At 45.9% G+C, this 14896-nt stretch overlaps 1 protein-coding gene across 3 annotated transcripts in view; it reads right to left on the reverse strand.

Moving 5' to 3' along the window:
• Positions 1–163: 163 nt before the first annotated feature.
• The window catches only part of LOC117586875 (breast cancer anti-estrogen resistance protein 1), a 35750-nt gene continuing 21017 nt past the window's right edge, over positions 164–14896 (reverse strand). For 2 of the 3 annotated variants that reach the window (XM_034277173.1, XM_034277174.1), the window contains exons 2-4: positions 10525–10668; positions 8111–8395; positions 164–2948 (exon numbers count right to left, since the gene is read on the reverse strand). In XM_034277173.1, coding sequence (XP_034133064.1) covers positions 1092–2948; positions 8111–8395; positions 10525–10668 — 2286 coding nt within the window. In that variant the 3' untranslated portion in view covers positions 164–1091. Of the gene's footprint in view, positions 2949–3202; positions 3322–8110; positions 8396–10524; positions 10669–14896 lie in introns of those variants that run through there. The other variant, XM_034277175.1, reaches the window with a different exon arrangement.

A 14896-nucleotide genomic window follows, 5' to 3' on the forward strand; every position in this document is an offset into this window, starting at 1 on the left:
TATACCGAAAGGTATATAATATATCGGAAATAATTCCCTGGTTGGTATTTTTTGGTTGAATCGATCAATTGAAAATAGTACCGATAGCTCGATAGCTCTCATTTTTGCGTTCAAGTAGCGGGAGTTTCCAAAACATATTCCATAGTAGAAGGCAACAAAGTGGTTTTTATGTTTTAATATTATTATATTCCCTTTGCATAGTTTAAGCTTGGACCGGACACCGTCCCTCGTTCCACTCTTACCATATGCTATTATTCATATTTGTTACATTTTCTCATACAGTTTAAATGATAGTTAATGCTAATGTGTATATTTTTTGTATATTGATGACTAAACTGCCATGGCGCAAATGCAAAATGTTGTAAATGAATGTAAATCTTTCAGATTTTGACTATGTATGTACTTTTTTCTTGTATATGCCTACATGCCTAGCTGCTGTATGTATGTATATAATATGGTTACGACTATCCCTACGGTATATTATATTAATAGTATTCTACGCTGAAATGCTTCACTGATACAACATTGTTTGTGCGCATGGCGTGGGGTTATGAGCGGGTCTGATGCTGGGAGGATGACGTGCTCTAGGGCAACGGCTACACCTAGGGCTACGGCTAGGGCTAGGGCTAGGAAGATGGACATTTACAAAAGTCTTAAGCTTAAATGGGCGAAACATTATGTACACAGGAAGCGACTGACTTTCCGATGGGGATCTAAAATGGGATCGTAGTTTGCAGTTTTTATCGACTTTATGCGGAGAGATCGTGCGATCGTAGGGTTGATGCTGCTGCTGTTGCTGCTGCTACTCCTGGGGGTGCTGTGCATTTTCAGATGTTTTGCTCAAAAATATCACAATGCAAAATAAAAGCGACAGACGCCTCTGTCTGCTGTGGGTGGATATGCCAATTTCAGATGTACATCTGGATGGATGTGCAGGGGGAACGAAGCGTTAAGGAACATTGCGCTGTCAGGCTGGAAGACTCTGGGCAAGTCTACGCAAACGCTAGACACTGATTCTGTGACCTTAGCGGGCAGGGTGAAGCTGCACCAGTTCGTAATACTGTGCCGTGATGGCGGGACAATCCTGTTGTTCAGGCTCCCACTCCGGCGGCCGTTGACAGATGCACCGCCTGCAGCATGACCGTCTTGAGTTCCCTGGCCAAACTATTGATGTGCACCACCGAGTCGACCATCTCCTGCACTGCGCTGCCGCTGGGGAAGTGGGCCGCCGCCTTCTTCGACTTGAGAACACACGTCTTCAGGGCATCGGAGAGGCCATTGGTGCAGTGTAGGATCTTCTCGCGCAGCGCCTCCTTCGAAATATTGCGGTGCACGTTGTCGCCGATGGTAACCAGATTGTGGGCACTGACCACCACGAACTTGCCGTAGGCAATGAAGAACTTGGGCGGCTGGTTCTTCTCCACAGTCTCCAGGAACGAGTCGATCGCCTGCATCAGATTGCCCATGTGCGTGGAAATCTGCTGGGCATAGTAGCGCACCAGCTTCTTGTCCTTGTCTGTCATCTCTGGCGACTTGCAGGGCGTGGCCGCTGTCGGTGTGGTTGGCACTGAACTCACTCCTCCCGTCGTTCCCATGGCCGTGCTCTCGGCAGTGCGGATCACCGTGTCGAACTGCGTCTTCAGGCCAACGGGAATGGCCTCGCGCAGCGATTGGTTCTTCTTGGCCGCTGCATCCTTGGACTCGAAGGCCACGTAATCGTAGTCCTCCAGCCACTCGGCGCTGCCTCGGCTGCAGCCATCGCTGGATGCAGGAATGCCTCCGCTTCCTCCGTTCTGTTCCGCGGGCAGCAGACGCTTGAAGAGCAGCGAGGCATTGCCCTGAATGAAGCTGGTGGTGGAGCGTACGTCCTCGGTGAGGGTCTGGGCGCAGGCCATCAGCTGATCAAGCGAATCTGGCGGCCGGCAACCATGCTTCTCGTCACTCCGCGCCAGCACATCCAAGGACCATCCGCCCTGGGCATCCAGGGCCTCACTGGAGTCGTGTATCAGCTTGTTGGCATCCCGCAGGGCCCGGACCAGCGGCCGCAGCTTCAACGCCAGATTGCGATCCTCCGAGCGCGTGGCATTGCCCAGAGCTCCCTCTCCGAATTCGGCCAGATCATGCAGGGCTGTGCGTAGGCGAAGTGCCGCTAGCTTTAGCTCCATTATGGCCGGTTCCAGCTGGCTGCGGATGCGCCAATTGGGCACCACGAAGCTAAGCAGACGCGTGATGGCCGACGTGGTCTGGGACTGCAGCTTGGCCAGCGTCTCTAGAGCGGAGCTCAGCTCCAAGGGCAGCTCCTTGACGACGGCCGGACTGCTGTTGCCGCTGCTCTGGGCGCTGGTCAGGCGCTGCTCCTGCTCCTGCAGCGGCGGCAGAGGGAAGTCGTAGGTCAGGCCGCTCGGCTGAAGGGGTGTGCGGCGCACGGGCAGCGGATTGCGGCGCGGGATATCGTAGTCGGGCATGTTGGCCAGCGATGAGCGGTTCGAGCTGGAGAAACTGAGGGACAGACTGTCGCTGGTTAGCAGGGAGGAGGCCGAACTGCTCGGCGTCATCTGTTGCTGCAGCAGGCCGCTGCTGATGAGCGGTCGCGGCACATCGTACGACTCCTCCTCAATGGAGGCGACCACACTTTTCAGTGACTCGAAGCGCGCTCCCAGTCCGGAGATGGACGTGGGTGTCCTCGGGTGTCCGCCCTTGGGGCTGTCGTAGTTCAGCAGCACGGGCGTGGCAGGCTTGGGTATGTCGTAGGTCTCGAACTCGCTGCCACTGCCGCTCCCGTTCTGATTCTGCTGCTGGGCTGCTGCCATCATGGAGAGGTTCTGGTAGATGCTTTGGTTGCTGTAGATCTGCTGCTGTGAGGTGCGAACTCCTGTGCCCGCTCCAGGCAACGACGTAGGCGAGCAGTTGTAGATGTAGACATCACCGTGTCTCTGTGGTGTAATTACCTGAAGCGAAACCAGAGAGAGGAAAAATGCATAGATTAGTCGCCATTAGAGCACATTATGGGTGGTTCTACAGCTACCACGACGACGTCTGCCACTACTACTACTACTAGTCGCATTCCTTGCTACAACCCACACCCGTAGGCTTATCGATTTTCCTTTGCTGCTGCTGCCTGTCTGGCAAGTTCTGTGAATGAACCACCGTCTAGCGCTAGCAGGGAAGTGGTTCCCTTTCTGGTTGCGGTTTCTCTTCTCACCTGCTGTCTGAATATATCACATTTTGTATCTCAATTATTGCAAAAAATGCACTAGTATAAAAAGTTGTACAAAAATAAAGGTGGAAAACTGAGGCGTACAAAAAACGCGACGCTGTTCAAAGGGAAACCCACGACTGCGACTGCACAGACCCCAAAACTGAGAATTGTAAACGGAATCGTACGTCGGCCAAGTGGGTAAATTATCAGAAAAGGGAATTTCTGTGGCGCAAGCGCACTAAAAGAAAAGGGGGAAGGACATTTCCTCTGTGGATTGCAGTTCAAGGCAGTTCAGTGTCAAGGTAAAGGACCCCCCGCAAAACTAATATAGAATAATAATAATAAATTCAGAGAATTGTAATAGAGAACTGTGGACATGAATGGAAAATTAATGAACAATGGCTGAAGCTTGGATAAAATATGATAGGCTGGCACAACTCATTTCCTGCAGAAGAAAAGGAACTATGATGGAAGGGCCGTTGCCCTTCAACAAATTGCTTTTCGAACCATATTGATTTGCCATAAAAAACGGATTAGCGACTAGACATAAAGTTAATCTTTCAGCGCCAACTGCATTACAATGAAGTCACATAAGCCAAATTGGAAAACTAATACGAGAACAACATCCACGTTAAGTTTGTAAATATATGCGAAGGCCTAGCCCTAACCCCTAACCAACCCCAAAGCCTAGTCCGAGGCCAAGTCTAGGGGATGCGGATCTGTGGCCATATGCTGCCAGTCGAATGATGAAATATTATTGCGGCATATGTGGCATCAGCGAGGCACGTACCACCGCAGAGGGAAGACACGCCTACCGCTGCTGCAGCTCAGCGAAATGAATCGATTCCTAATTAAGTAAACCGTTACGCCAGGAAGTAGCCCCTCTAAAAGAGAGAGAGGATCGATCTATGGAAAAGGGGCAGATTGGAACAAACAAATAAATGAATAAATGAAGAGTGCTCTACCTGAAGTGGACACTCGTGGCTATGGCTGTGGCTGTGGCTGCAGTCCCCCACCATACCGTATCGGGTTGCCAGCGAGAGTTATGTTTCCCTTTTTGTTCTAACCTTAACCATTGAAGTGCCAATTGACGCGTAACACGAGTCAACAAAATGCCAAAAAAGAAGGCAAAGAAAGAAAAAGGGATACGATGCGGTAGAGAACAGCTGAGGCTGCACAAACTGCGGGATGGTTTCGTTAAAAGCATATCAACAACATTCCCTCTTTTATCTTTTATCTAATCGGAGGGGAGAATCAGGGCAGCTGAATGGACAGCTGAGGCCCGCCAGGCGGTCAATGTGAATGCCATTTGAAGTACCAACAAACACAGAACTAAAGATCATCAAAGACTTGTCCACCTGAAAAGTGGTTCTTTGGCTGTTGGGTTTGGCAATTGCACAACCAATCTCCAAGAAGAGCACAACCCAGCAGGGGGTTTGGGTTGGTTTGGTTTCTATTTTCTTTGTGTTTTTGTGGGCTTGGTTGGTCTTTTCCTGTGACCCATATTTTTTGGCCTGCCTTTTCTTTCTAGCGAAAATTTCCTTTTTCGTTTTGTTTTTCTATTTGTGTGACCCAAATGAGCAAGTTTTCCGGGGCATATATCACGAGATTTGTGTGTTTAGTTCATAGATTTATGACACATTTGGGGCACTCCAGGGGCTTGGGTTTGGGTTGGGCCATCCGCTCTTCCCGCATTTAATTGTCTTTTGATGGTAGAAAGATATTTTGTTGTAGTATTCCCCACACGTCAAGGAATAATTCCAGATTCTTCGAGTGTACTTGGAGGGAGATGTGTATCGTGGTGTCTCAGGAAAACAAATCTTTTTATGTCCTCGTTTAAATTCCACTACCGAAAACAGTAGCAAACGAGGAGATAATCATCTCGGGAGTTTCGCAGTATCGTTCGTTGAATGCATTTCAATGCGCCCCTTCCCTATACGGACACCTGCCCCCTGGAGAGCGAGAGTCGTCGGAGTGGCCCACGCAGTTTTTGAGTTCTTTTGGGATTTCAACATTTTCTCACGTACCGAAAAAAAACAAAACAAAACAACACAACATCACATTTGTATGGGAAATGTTAATTATCCAAAGAAAAGAAAGAGGAGAAAGAATGAACGATCACTGGGAAAGGGATCCGAGGATCTGATTTGGGGGAGAACTGTTGTTGAACGAATGCCGAATGCGGTAATCCCCCGGTTCCCTGCATAACACTAACGACCTTGCTGCGAACGGATCTCCTCCTCTGCTTTTGTGAAGAGACTTTTCACCGCTTTCCACATACGAAACACTCTGCTATGAATCCGCATTGCTGTCCGATCCACACACTGGCCATAACTTTGGTCACGCACAAATCTCGGCAGAATCCCAAATACAACAACGAACAAAAAAAAGAGTTATTGTGGCTGCTCCGATGCTCCGATGCTCCAATGCTCTGCTGCGGCACTCGGGGCCTGCATTTGTAACCATTTTTGGGCAATAAAATAAAAATGACATGTTTTGCTCAAGCTTCAAAGAGTCGTCGACGCTCTGTCGCTCTCCCGCTCTGGCTCTCGCTCTCTGCTTTTGGATCTGGCCATAAATCTTCATTGGCTTTTGCAGCAGCAACAGCGCTTGCATTTGGCCACCACCTGACTTTGGTTCGGTTTGCTTTTGCCTTTTGGTTTGGCTTGGTTCGAATGGGTTTTGCTTTTGGCTTTATGGTCAGTGCGTGACCAAGAAGGAGACAAAGACGCAGATAGAGTTGGAGTCTGCTCCAAACAGCAGTCTCTATGTGGGCTCAAGGAACTTGAAGTTGTCACACAATGTTGTTGGCTGCTGCCGTCTAACGGTGGAGGCGAGTTTTTCCGAAAACAACCACCAGCTTGGGTTACTGCCATAAAATATACTTAAGTATGTGGGTTGTGGGATGCTGGAATAATACGAGTAGTATCTGTGGCGTTGGGCAGGCAGTCCAACGATTGCACAACATTAGACGAGACATTTCCGTTCTCAATTAGCCCCAAGGAATGTCTCTGACGCTGGGCAAAGGCGTTGCAGCTTGCACGTTTTGTGTTTTTCAGGGTGTTGCTATGATATTTGGCATACAATTCAGGCACGATCTATTCAATCTATCTATTTCTGTTTCAGCTGATCTATTTCTCTCATTCTATCCGTAAATCTACCCATTTCCCATCTCAGGGTCACACTTTTCACTTCCTTTCCTGACTAACAGCAACAAAATCTAAAGTTCGATCAACCTGCAACCCGAAAATAGGTCAATAGGGAATGCCACAGAGAAGATTCACTCTTTCGTTTCGAGTACTCGAATGGGGATAAAGTTTGTGGTGTAAAGTGTTTATAGCTCTTTTTTCCAACATCCCATTTGACGCCTTCGAGTGACAGCTTCAACTTCGCACGCGGAGATTTCCAGAGTCAATCAAATCGAACAAACGAGCAAACAAAGGCCGAACAGCATTTACTGTTTTTTTTGTCAGACTTTTATGACTTTTATGACTAGGAGAAAAGGTTTCTCCCCGAAACTTCGACTTGGACTGCAGCTTCGGGTCTCGTAATGCAATTCGCAGTTTTTGGGGGCCTCCAATGAAATGGCAGCTGGGGCGTGCAGCAATTTGTGGCCTGCCCCCTACAGCCAACTGGCTCTCCCCCCCGCGCATAGCGTTTACTTTGAATTCGAATTTGAATTTGAATTTATGGTTTCACTTGCCTCCAGTTAAGATTGATAGCTGCCGATAATGCGAGGAAATGTTTACGACTCTGTAATTTGGGTTTCATTTTATTTGATTTGCCTGCGAGCCGCAGCCCCAACCCCCTCCAGAGATCGCTGGGAAAGCGAAAGTCCACCGCATCCAAAAATCACTGACCATCCCATTCCATCTGATCTATCCATCCATCCATTGGAACGACCCGAACCCACCATGGTTGGTGGGCGTACTTGGATGCCAAAGTTCAGGCAGCACTCTCGAAGGCCGCCGCGTGCATGCGGTGCTAATGATGATCCAGCGATCCCAGCGTCAATTAAGTTTATTTATTATGCAATATTAGAGGCGAAGAATGGGCAATGGGTTAACCCCATAGAAAACCCATAAAAGCGAAAGGTTTAACAAAGATTGAACTAGCCATGATCTAAAGTGTCACAGATCTCTCTTTGCATCAACTTTGTAGGTTTATCTTTGCATCTATCCAAAAGTATCCATCCACCTCTTTCCCCATCAATCTGTTCAGTCTCCTGGCATCATTTATGAGATCTTTCTCTATTGATCTTGCGATGTGCTCTTCCGATGGCAAATTGTTCGTTTCCTTTAATTTCCAAATCAAACCAAATCAAAGTGAAAGAAATGCAAATAAAACGCATGTCCAGCTGACAAATTGGCAAATTACAAGACCGACTGCAAAGTGGGGGGGAAACCCGTTGGACAGCAGCTGCAGCCAGAGCCCCCAGAGTGCTGCTGCCCCACGAGCACGAGAGGCACAGTCAGTCACGAGGCGCAGCACAGCCTCAACTTGCAACCGAGGATCGACTGCTTGCAACTCTTATTAATTGCACAATTACGACACGCAGTTGACGTGAGGAGAGGAGAGTTGAAAGGAGAGTGTGGAGGATGGAGCATCGAGTGTGGGGCATGGAGGATGAACGATGAACGATGGACCCCTCAAAGCGTAATGATGGACCGAAGGAGCCACAGCAATGACTTTCTTTCACTTTCCCGACAAATATCATAATTCAGTAGCCACCGGGAGACGAGAAGAGAAGCAACAGGAGGATGTATGTAAATGTTGCAGAAAGAAACGAAATCAATTAAGAGATCCCAGACTCCCGGAGACTTCCAGAGAGTGGCCGACGAAGCGGAAAATTAAGAAATTGACAAACCAACTGGAACGGCAACCAGGATTTGCTGGGGAACAAATATTTACCTTGTTCGGTGATACATGCCACGATCGTCTCGCGCCACGTCCCTGCGTGGCAGTTGACGATTCCTGGCCATTCGTCGTTCCTTGGCCATTTGTCACCCCACCACCTGACGATGAAGCTGCACTGATGATGGACCCATTCTCATAGATCTCCGCGGAGCAGATGGAGCTGTTTAGCGTCGCGGTGCTGGCTGCCAGCGAGGGTATCGGGGAGCTGGCCGGCGATGGCGAGAAGCAGCCCGAATCGTACGAGTTCAAAATGCGTAACCGGTTGCCGGGGCATAGACCCTGAAAATAGAGAGAAATTTAGTGAAAATTGCAACAAAAACAACAACAAATAATTCATATAAGCATTTGGTTAGGGAAACTCGATCAAGGCAACGCGTTGGGAAAGCCAAAGAAAAGCCAAGAAAATTGCTAAAAACTATGAAAGTGAGGAGATGGAAACCGCATGGAATTTTTAAGTATTTTTGCATTCCCAATTCTCAAGTTCTCAAGCCCCATTGTTCTCAATGATCTCAATTGCTTTTGATTGCTTTTTAATCAGCTCAATGCTGAATGAATTATTAATGAAAAATATATATTGTAAAAAAAAGACTAAGGAAAACATATTGGAAACATTTTTCGCTTGTTTTTAATTGCCAGACGCATTCCTCGCCATTCTATTTAAGATCTGTTGCAGATCATTGCTGTCCCACATGTTTAATGCAATTTTCCGACACCGATCTGTGGTGTGAGATGTTCTCCAAAAAAAAAATGTTCCCATTGCTGTATGGTTGCTGGTTGCTGGTTGCTGGCTGCTGGATGCTGTTGCTGCCTTGGGGGCAACATCAAAGTGTACCACAAAGTCTTGTCAACATGTGTGTTTTCGCGATCGAAATTTATGCCAAAAGTTGATTTTTATTTATAACATTATTTTTTGTGTATTTTCCACAGCTACTCTGTTGTCGGCAGGCACTCAATTGTCTGTTTTTGGGTTAATTGTTTCCATTAAAAAGTTGCAGCTACTTTTTAATTAGAAACAATTGGCGGCCAGCAATGGACCGTGGCATATACTACATACATAGTATCTGTATCTATAACGCTTGCCTGCCAATTTTGATTTCCATTTTGATATATGTTTTGACACCATCATCATCAGCCGTTCCGCCCCACTCGGCCAATGGGTTGTTGTTTTTCTAGCTGGTGGCGGCGCCAATTGAGTTGTTAATTAAAAATTGCCGCCGAACGACGTGCAGAAATTTCAAAATTTGCGATCATTTTTGTGATCTGAAGTTTGAAAAGTTGTTTCTGTTCAGTGCGGGCTGCGGATTAGCTGCTAGTTGGTGGGGTTAATCAGCCACAGGAGGCAGCGGTTCAAGGTTGCCTCGGGGCAAGCCGAACGAGTGGGAGATTAGATTAGAGATCATTAACAAGTTCGTTCGCAAAATTAAGGTTGAAGTTTGCGGTGGGAAAGGGCTTGCCAACAGAAGAAGGTTTGAATTTGCCATTGATAAATGAGATTTGGTTTAGAAAGTTTGCTCGAAGCAGAGGTTACTGGGGGTTATGGCGAAAGAAATAGCAGAAATGGGAAATATCTGGGCACTATTTTCAGGTACTTCCCCTTTCTGAGAGTGAACTCTTTCATATCGCAATTCAAGTCTTTATATTATCTGCCCATAGGAATTTCCTTGGAAAAGTTGTATCACTTCGGTTTCCACTTTGTTTACCATCGAAATCTAAGCGAGTCGAGGCGAAACGAAGCAAACAACTTCGACCTCTTTATCCACTCCACACAAGATAATGTTGTATGCCCCACAATTTCTGTGTGGCATTTGCTGTGTGGCAAGATAATGCTGTATGCACTTTGGTAATCTGTAATCTGTGGACTGTCTGGCAATGCTCACAACCCCCTTTTCAGGCATTAGGAGGCCAGACCATCATTTTGATGATGATGATTATTATAACAGGCTGCAGACACAATTAAAGTGCCAAAGAAGATGTGTAATTTATATGCGCACAGCCTCTCGGGGGTATGTGGCAGCTCCCGCATGCAACGCCATCAATTGGGCCACGTGCCAGCGATGATGAAGCGTTGAAACAATTACAGAAATTAAATTAAAATTTTAAATGAGTTTTTTGTTTTTTATTCCCTAATGGGAGGCGGAATGGGAAAAATGGAAATGGAAAAAGTTATGCAAATGCCTTCGGATTGCTTAATTACAAATGCAGACAGAACCCAGACACAGAACAAGCCAACGGATACTCGTAATTTAAGAACAAGAAAAGGAACGAAAAGTAAATGAAAACATGAAAAAGAAGGCGTTTCCCTGTTAGCTCTTGATGGCTCGGCGCTCGGCTCGGCCCCAAAAATGTTTTGACTTGATTTGGGTTTCTCTCTCCTTCTCTCAAGATCCCTCTCTGAATATTCCACTCACCTGTCGGTTCTTTAGCGCACAGAGCCACCATCCCTGGATGCCCTCCGTGTCCTGTTCGATGACGGTGAGGATGTCCCCCTTCTTGAAGGGCAGCTCGTCGGGGCTGTCTGCATAATTATCATATATGGCCTTGGCATAAAGTTTCTGCAAATAAATCAACGAACAAAAATGAAACAATTAAGAAAAAAAGATACTCCAGTTTTATCCGAGGAATGAGGCGATTTATGCTGCGTTTTTTTCACATCTAAGAGAAGCCGCAAGCAAGGCAACAATTTCAATGGAATTTCAAAGACGTTCTCGCGGGCGGGGCTTGACCAGCAGCAGCCACTGACCCTGTGTGCCGTCTCTGTTCCCCCTGTCCCTCCTCGCCACGATCTAACTGCCACTGCCACTACCTTGCCATACCCAAAAAACTTCCATCATTCATAAGAATTTCGTCGTTTGCTGATCTTTAGCTTTTACGCACACAAACACAGCACACATATAAATATTTCTCTCTTTTTAGGTAGCAAAATGTTTTGGGGAATGGAATACAAAAGAACTGCAGAAAAAACTGCAAAGACCAAACGAGAAGAAAGACAACAACAAGCAGGCAAAAACAATGCCAATTTTTTGTGTGTTGCCTCAGCCCATGCGGCGCTCGCTTCATTAGTTTAGCTGGAATTTCAGGTCAACTTGGGTTGATTTTTCGGTTTATTTGGTTTGCCTCTAACAGTGGAGTAGAGAGAGATATCCCAGATAGATCCACACAGGCGGGGGAAGTTGTCTAGAGTTGATGAAATCTCTCGGAGGATGTGAGCAAGCAACTTCTAAGAGAGATTGGAATCAGACATTTGTTGATCATTTCCCTAGCACTCCCTTGAACTGATTTCAATCAACAAAACTTCAACATCCTGCTGGCCATTTGGGCCAGTAAACAACTTTATGGCAGGGGAACATTAATCATCTGCACGAACATTAACATTCCTGCAATCGGATTTAATCACTTGAAATGAAACACTTTCCAGCTTGCCTTTTTTTTTCTATTGTCTCTAAATCGCTGACCACGAGTGTTGCCTGTTGGGGAGTGGGGGGGGCAAAGGTTTACTTTGCTTTTCTTCTTCTCAATGAATGCCAGCGTCCATGTGTAATTGCTGTACATGTGTTCGTGTGTGTCTCTCTCTCTCTGCTTGTGACTTTGTATTTGTGGTCGCGGGTTAAGCGTTGTGTGCTTTTAATTTCGTAAAGAAATCCAAAACGAACCGTTTTGAACTCGAACTCAAAGCTGCAGCCGCAGCCAAAGCGCTGCAGCGACAAAAGCCGTGACTGCTCCTTCCTCCTTTACCATTTATGGTACCCTGTGGCAAAGAGGTATGCTCAGTACGTTTAAGTGTAAGCGTTTTATATGTCCGATATTACAAATTATTACTGTCAAAATATAGAATTTTTGCTATCTTATAGTATAAAAAGCAATGGAACCTTTCTTAGTATTAGTTTCACTAATTTGCACTATGTTATTGACTCACTTCAGGAGTTCCCTATGCAGTACTGGGTATCCCTTCGTCGCTGTGCCCAAACCCTTTACCGTTCTTACTTGTGTCTACCCTACTCCACTCTTGAGTTCTCCCCCGCTCTCTTTGTACCGTACCTTCCACTATCGTACTATACCTCTTCCACTGCTACGACTAATATGAGCTTCGGCGGATATTGTGCTTAGCAAGTGGGGCAGGGACACGGCAGTTAAAGCGCGAGAGAGAGTGCTGTGATCGGCAAGCGAAGCGATTACAATATCGAGCGTACAATCGCGAGTGAACTTTCAACTCGGGGTTTCAGCGTTTGATACTCGTATGTCTGTGGGTAAGTGGAGGTACGTTTCGAAACCCGTTTCACCAGGCCACGAACGGAGGCGGAGTCGGAGGCTATTCTACTTTTCAATTTGGAAAGCGCGATGGAAGCGCGTTCAAATGTCAAAAAGGAAAATGAGCGCACTTGAAGTTCAGCGTCTGACATCACAGTGTGACACTTGAACGATGTAAAGGCAAAGGAAAGCAAACAATACAAATGTTTGTTGGGTTTTGAGCGCCAGGGTTGTCGCCGTAATTTCGTTGCTTTCTTCACTGCTATCTCGCACTCTTTTAACACCACGCTAATTGAAGGGGCAAATATTTAAAGATGAGAATTGGAAGATTGAAGTTCCGCCTGCGGTTCCCCAATGCCCGTTCGAAGCAAACAAAAATCAAATTTCTGTTTGTGTGGGTTAGGAAAAATTAGGCTTAAGCCAATGGCCAAGGCAGGGGTTTCTTGACAGAGGTTTATTTGTTTGTTCGAGAGTGACTGTAATTGGTTTGCTTAGTGCATTTTTCTTGTCTATCCGACGAGAAACGGAACCGAAAAGAGGTAGATCCCATTCCTAGATTTCCGACCCATGCAAATGCTTTCTGTCCAGGGCTGTGGCCATAAATGCTGTCATAAATCAACGAAAAGAGTCAAGTAAATTTAATTAAAGTAATTTTTGCCTTTGGGCTCTGTATCTGTTTATTTCCTTTCATTTCTGGCTCCGAATTTCGAACAGTGAAAGAGTTGCCCGGCCATATATTGTTTTTAATGGCTCCACCAAATGGCCCATAGCTGTGGCCCCAGACGAGGCTTTAATTCGCACAAGCAGCAACACATTCGAGTATTCGGCAAAGCAAACTTCATTTTTGGTTATTTATGCACGAGTGTTCTTTGAGAAATTGCCGAGTGGCACTGATCCATGCCAAAAGATCATTCAATTACTCAATTCCAACATTCTTTATCTTTATCCTCTTCTCTTTATTTTTTGCACATTTCGCTGTGGCCCATAAATAATCAAGTCAGAAAGCGAAGAAGCCGCCAACAAACAGCTTAATGAGCACTCAAAAACTCACAAACCACACAAAACCTCGTTGGTTACGCCGGTCCACGACTCAGAGACCTGACAATGATGACAATTTGCTTTTTGGCGCTCCAAGAGAGTCCATTAACCGCATTAGAGGGGCCTGTTACCCTGGAGGGTATACGCGTACTCGATGCCAATCAATGGCCATGTCTTGGCAATATTTTGCTACACAAAATTGGAGCAGTTTTCTTTCCTCGCTTTTTTTTTTGGCAATGACAGTTCGTCCGAGTGATAACCCAACCCCTGGAGAGCTGATAAGTGGTTATAGTCCAAAGTCAAGCGCTTGCTTGCGTGGCAGATAATATTTTTTGTCAATTTTAATTAACAGAATTTGACGAAATTGAAAAATAGAAGGGAATGACTTGGAGTAGCGTAGCCCAGGAGGGGTTCTTAATGGCAAAGAAACCTCTCCAAGAATTGCGGTGAGAAACATTTCAAAGTTGGGTATCTTTACAGGTTTTATCACACAGGCGAATGTAAAGAGAGAATTATAGATTTTTGCTCAATGGAGAACACTTTTGAAACAGCTTAATATGGGATTTCCTGTCAGAGTTTTGCTGATAGTACAAAATTCAATTAGTAAAGTAAATCTTTGAAGCAACTGTTCCAACATATCACGTGTCATGTGCTGAGTTCACTCTACTTTGCCATTTCTGTGCTTATAGATTTCGCACCTCGTAAACCCCCCTTTGTAATGTTCAACCTGCTAAGCCATTCATCTATTTTTAACACCTGAGTGCGTCACTTTCCTTCAAGGTTCGCTTGTGAGCAAACTTTGGACTTGGTCGAAGGCTATGACTGATTAAAAGGTTTTCTGTGGCAGCAACAACTTCTTTTGCGGCCAGTTTTGGGTAGAAAATATTTTCGTTGGTTTATAATAAAACGCCATATGTCGCGTTGAACTGGTTTCCTTTTCAGCAAAAATATAAAAATAAACAAAATGTTTACTGCTCTCGCGGCTCACATGTGGCGGCGGCGGCCTTTTCGTCACATTTCGTCAAGTTGTGTGCAAAAAATACATAAAAAATATAAAAAAACAATCTGTATAAGACTCGGTGTGACAATAAAACTTAAAAAGCGGGCCAACTCAATCGGAGAGAAACACGTTCCTGAGAGATCCGACAGATCCGAGAGATGGAGAGATAGAGAGGCAGCGAGACTGGGTCGAAAGCCGTTTTTGCCATTGATGCTAAATTGCATTGACAAGTGCACGAAATCAAATTTAGCATCTCCTCCGCATCTCAGCCACATGTCAGACAGGCATTGTACGGACCACTGAGCTGTAAGCGAGTCAATGAAAGTGCAATTGATCCACACAATCACCACACAATCCATCCACCCATTCGAACATGCTTCAGCTCCACCCTTTAACAATGGGGATGCAAAAGTCAATTGCATTTCGCATTCCTTCAATAGACGGCAACACGCCCCAAGTCTTTCTCATTCAATTTGCATTCTTATTGCTCAACTCTG

This window comes from Drosophila guanche, unplaced genomic scaffold, assembly GCF_900245975.1.
Source record: "Drosophila guanche unplaced genomic scaffold, DGUA_6, whole genome shotgun sequence".
Classification (NCBI taxonomy): Eukaryota; Metazoa; Arthropoda; class Insecta; order Diptera; family Drosophilidae; genus Drosophila; species Drosophila guanche.